At 37.2% G+C, this 4,896-nt stretch overlaps 1 protein-coding gene across 1 annotated transcript in view; it reads left to right on the forward strand.

Annotated features, from left to right (window-relative positions):
- LOC137619238 (uncharacterized) overlaps positions 1 to 4,145 on the forward strand; it is a 45,363-nt gene extending 41,218 nt beyond the window's left edge. Inside the window, exon 8 of the mRNA XM_068349406.1 lies at positions 3,977 to 4,145. Coding sequence (XP_068205507.1) covers positions 3,977 to 4,095 — 119 coding nt within the window. The 3' untranslated portion in view covers positions 4,096 to 4,145. The remainder of the gene's footprint in view (positions 1 to 3,976) is intronic.
- Positions 4,146 to 4,896: the final 751 nt, after the last annotated feature.

A 4,896-nucleotide genomic window follows, 5' to 3' on the forward strand; every position in this document is an offset into this window, starting at 1 on the left:
GGCGGTCTAGTGGACTGGGGTTTAATACTCGCTCAAGCTCGATCGTTTCTTGTAGTATCTGCAACCTCACCATCACTTTGAAGGTTTGGTGAGAGCTATTTGTCTACTTGCTGAGTTATCAGCAGCTATTGCATGGCCCTCCATGGTTCTAGTTTGGGCGCTGATGTTAATTACATATATTGCCAGCCTCTGCTGTCTCTTGTCTTTGCCATTCATGAGTGACTTTTAGACCTATAACGCCCAGAAGTCCATCCACATATGATAGGAAAAATACTAAGAATTAAGAATTGAATTGAGAAGGCTATGGAATATGCATATAGAAGTTATGCCACCAACCATAGAAGCCCTAATGACCATATCTAAGTCATTGGAATGGATCCTGGAGAAGGTAGGAGCCATTATAGCCCCAGGACTTGTGCAGAAGAGCGTGCTACTTGAAACAGCACATGCAGTGAGGAAAGTGATGGATTTCTAAGGATGCTAGATGTAACCCGGAAGCCACCATTCTCTGGAGACTGTGATTAACAAATAATAATAATAATAATAATAATAATAATAATAATAATAATAATAATAATAATAATAATAATCTCATCAGGATATGGGTATCATGATGTTTAAAGGTTACCCCTGAATGGCAGAGGCAGGGCACAGTGACATTGCCGTATCAAACAGGACAATGCCCTAGAGATTGATCATATATCATATGATCAGCGCTCAAGCCCCCTCTCCATCCAAGCTAGGACCAAGGATGGCCAGGCAATGGCTGCTGATGACTCAGCAGGTAGACCTGTAGTCTCTCTTAAACCCATCATCCCTAGCTCACAGGGATGGTAAGGTTATAGCGACCAAAGAAACTACCGAGTTTGAGCTGGACTCAAACCCCATTCTGGCGTTCACCAGGCAGGGAGGTTACCACATCGGCCACCACATATATCTTGTAAATAAACAGGCAAATTATTGTAGGTGTTAAATCCATCTCTAAATATTAAAATAATGTAGAATATGTTTTGGTTTTAAACTGTGCAATCAAATAGTTCATGGCGTGAATATTTCAGCTGATTTAATATTCACGTCTCAACTGTTGATGATTTATATAAATATTTAATAGTTTGGCTGTTTTTGCTTCTGATGCATGGAATCATTTATGTTCTGAACAAAACAAAAACAACATCTATAATAATAATAATAATAATAATAATAATAATAATAATAATAATAATAATAATAATAATAATAATAATGGTAATGATAATGGTAATGATAATAATAATAATTATAATAATAATAATAATAGTGGTGACTGGTGTTCAAGACTCACTCAAACTTGATAGTTTCTTTAGTGTCTGTAATGTCACCGTCCTTGTGAACGAAGGATGAGGGGCTTTTGAGGAGCCTACAGGTCTACCTTGTGAGGAGTCATCATCAGATATCACCTGGCCCTTAGTGGTCCTAGCTTGGATAGAGAGGGGCCTTGGGCGCTGATCATATGTATATATAGTCAGTCTCCTGGGAATTATCACTGTCCCTAGCCTCTGTCATTTATGAACAGCCTTGAAAACCTATAAAACAATCATTTAGCAATATTCTGTTATGTTTTCAGAAACTTACCTTATTAATAATGGCGTAGGGTATTTAGCAAGAGCAATTCTTGACAGATCCTGGTGCTAGAAGGGTTGATCAGACAAGGATTCACTTTACCTTTGTTTCCCATATACGTGCAAGCACAAGCACTCTCTAATTCAAAAAGTACAGACTTGATGTGCGCTTCTATAGGTTGCATTCATTAGACTTGCTGCTAAAGGGTTAAAGTAGCTATTTTTTTTTTACTGCAGTGCTCATTTTGATATTCACTGACTCACAATAAAGTCAATTTTTTTTTAGCGAGGCAGATTTGCACCGACTCGCAGCGGTGCACTTTTAGCTCGGAAAAGTTTCCTGATCGCTGATTGGTTGGACAAGATAATTCTAACCAATCAGCGATCAGGAAACCTTTTCCGAGCAGTCGGTGCAAATGTACCTCGCTAAAACAAATTGACTATAGTTGTCTTTGTTTCTTGTAATCAGAATTATTTATTGGTATATGGTCTTAACTTCGAGAGCACTCTCCCCCTCTTCTGTTTATTCTCTGTTCTGAGTCAAGGTTACTGCAACTTTTTCTCACTGTCACATAGCTTCAGAGTAAAGATTCTTCTCTAAAAAGCTTGTGATTGGTCAATTTTCAGCAGGGAAGTATTTGCCAATTACATGCAAGCTTCTGCTCCAATAATCTTGTGATTGGTCAATTCTGAGTGGGGCAATATTCGCCAATTACATGCAAGCTTCCCCTCCACAAAGCTTGTTATTGGTCAATTCTCAGTAGGGGATGCTATCACACTTCTAATTCATACAATTTATTTCATGTGTGAAATTGACTCCATTATATCAAGATGTACAATAGTAAAAATATGTATCTATTTATGAAGTTGCTGTATATGATAAAACATATTTTTTATATTTTTGTCAAGATTTGCCTAAAGCATGTAGCTCTTATCCTTAATACGATTAGGGCCACATAAGGGATCCTAAACATATTTAATGAACTATTTATCACAAGAACGCCACCTCCCAGTACCTTGTCTTAGGGGATTTACATTCTCAAGGAAAGCACGTCCTTCCAAAACACTTCACTACAGGAGCATCTCAATCAGGTCATATCCTCACTGAATTCAGGGAGCAAGACATTCCAGATGTAAACACACCAAAGAGGGGTTTTTCCAGTATGCTTGTTCCATATAGGCAGCATACTCTAGATCTGCTAACTTTCTTCCTATTACTAATCCAGCCCAATACTTCTCCACCATCTCCGACTGTTCTACGCATTACAAAATCCTTGAGGAGGATAAACAACCTTAGTGACAACACATTCCCTTGGAGTACTCCGCTATTCACTGGAAATTCATTTGGTAGGACTCCATCAACATGAACTTTTCACTTACTATGCACATGAACAGACTTAATCAAATTGAATACTTGAGAAGAATTCCATAATAATATCAGACTTATTTTGGGATATGCAGTTACATGAAGAAAGCCATGAATATCAAATAATACGTGGGATACTATAAAAAGGAGACAAAGACAGAAATTGATTGTTGAAAGGTTTCGAGGAAGTAATATAAATTACAAGGTAGAGCATGCTAAATATCCCAGTATTGATAGTGAGGTCAAAAGAAAAGTCAGGAATGACTCGAGATAATATTTAGACAGTGAAGCAGATGAGGCTGACAAAGCTACGAATTCAGAAAGTGGCTATGGTGTAAGAATCGCTCATAGAATGATTACTGAAATCTCTACAGGGGAAATAAGAAGAAGCATATACCCATCAAAAAGAGAGATGGCTCTGTTATAGCAACAGAAGATGAAGAAAGACAACGTTGGGTGGAACACTTTAGTGAGGTCATGAATAGGCGATGCGAAGAGAATAAATTTAATTGATATACCTGAAGCTGATGAAGACCTTGATGTGCCCATGAATGAATTCAGTGTGGTTGAATTAGAAGCTATCATTAAAACTCAAGAGGTGGAAAGTCCTTGGATACGATAGAATAACTGCTGATATGATACTGGCCGAAAATGAAGTAACTCTCAAAATACGAGATTATTTTGTAGAATGAGGATTGAAGATGCAAAACCTGATGAATTGTGGTTATTATATATATATATATATATATATATATATATATATATATATATATATATATATATATATATATATATATATATATATATATATATATATATATATATATATATATATACACTGTCCAGAGGAATTTTGAAAAGCACTTATATATAAAAACGACAATTACTTATCTTGTGCAAGCATATAAGCCAATTTTAATTATATTTGAGCCTTTAACATTCCAATATATATAAAACCTATATAAATATTAATAACTTTAAGCCTGAAAACCATTTTTTTCTCTTAAAACAGGTGAGGAAGAACCGGCAGCCATGCAGCATCTGAGTGGGTCAGAGGGCTTGTTCACTACGTCTATTGTTGTGATAGTACTGAGTGTTACGGCGACGCTAAGTTCCAAGATTTTGACGTAAAGAACGAGTCTGGTAAACAAGCTGGGGTGTGTGAGAGAGAGAGAGAGAGAGAGAGACTTCCTCAAGTCAGTGACTATATTGAGCTTGTATATATATATATATATATATATATATATATATATATATATATATATATATATATATATATATATATATATATATATATATATATTATGCCATTCTTCTGATATAGTGTGGCATCAGAGAAGAACAGCAGAAGAGTTACTTCAACTTCCAATCTTTAGATGATGGCGAATTATTAATGAATCCGATGTAATAAAAGATTCACCAACAGGGGTAATTTCATAAGCCTACACAGAAGGCTCCTGAACAGACCGTCAAGACACCCTACACATTTCGTCCCAATTACGTCACTTGCAACCCCTCCTGCGCAGGTAGGGTACATTATGGTGCAGCCGTTTGGGCGCCGGCTGATTTGCCACTAGCCGAAACAGTCCCACCAAAACGACTTCGCCCAAACAGCCGCATGCAATAGCCTCACCCCGTCCTGCGCGTCCTACAATGTGAGGTCCTCCCCATCCAATGCGTCTTTCACACCATCTATGCTACATTTTCACACATGCTATACCTCTCATGACTTCTCCCAATCATCACATTACTCACCTTATCAGTACTTTCGGAAAGTTGGTTCAACATTTCCTTTGTACATTCCTGCCTAGGCTCGCACTGACAGTCCAAACTTCCTCCGATCTTCTGCAAATATCCTGCTGCGTTTCTTGGTCTGTCTTTCTTATGATTCACATATTGTATCTCCTTCCCATCATTCACTATTATGTGCTT

This window comes from Palaemon carinicauda, chromosome 25 (assembly GCF_036898095.1).
Source record: "Palaemon carinicauda isolate YSFRI2023 chromosome 25, ASM3689809v2, whole genome shotgun sequence".
NCBI classification, from domain to species: domain Eukaryota; kingdom Metazoa; phylum Arthropoda; class Malacostraca; order Decapoda; family Palaemonidae; genus Palaemon; species Palaemon carinicauda.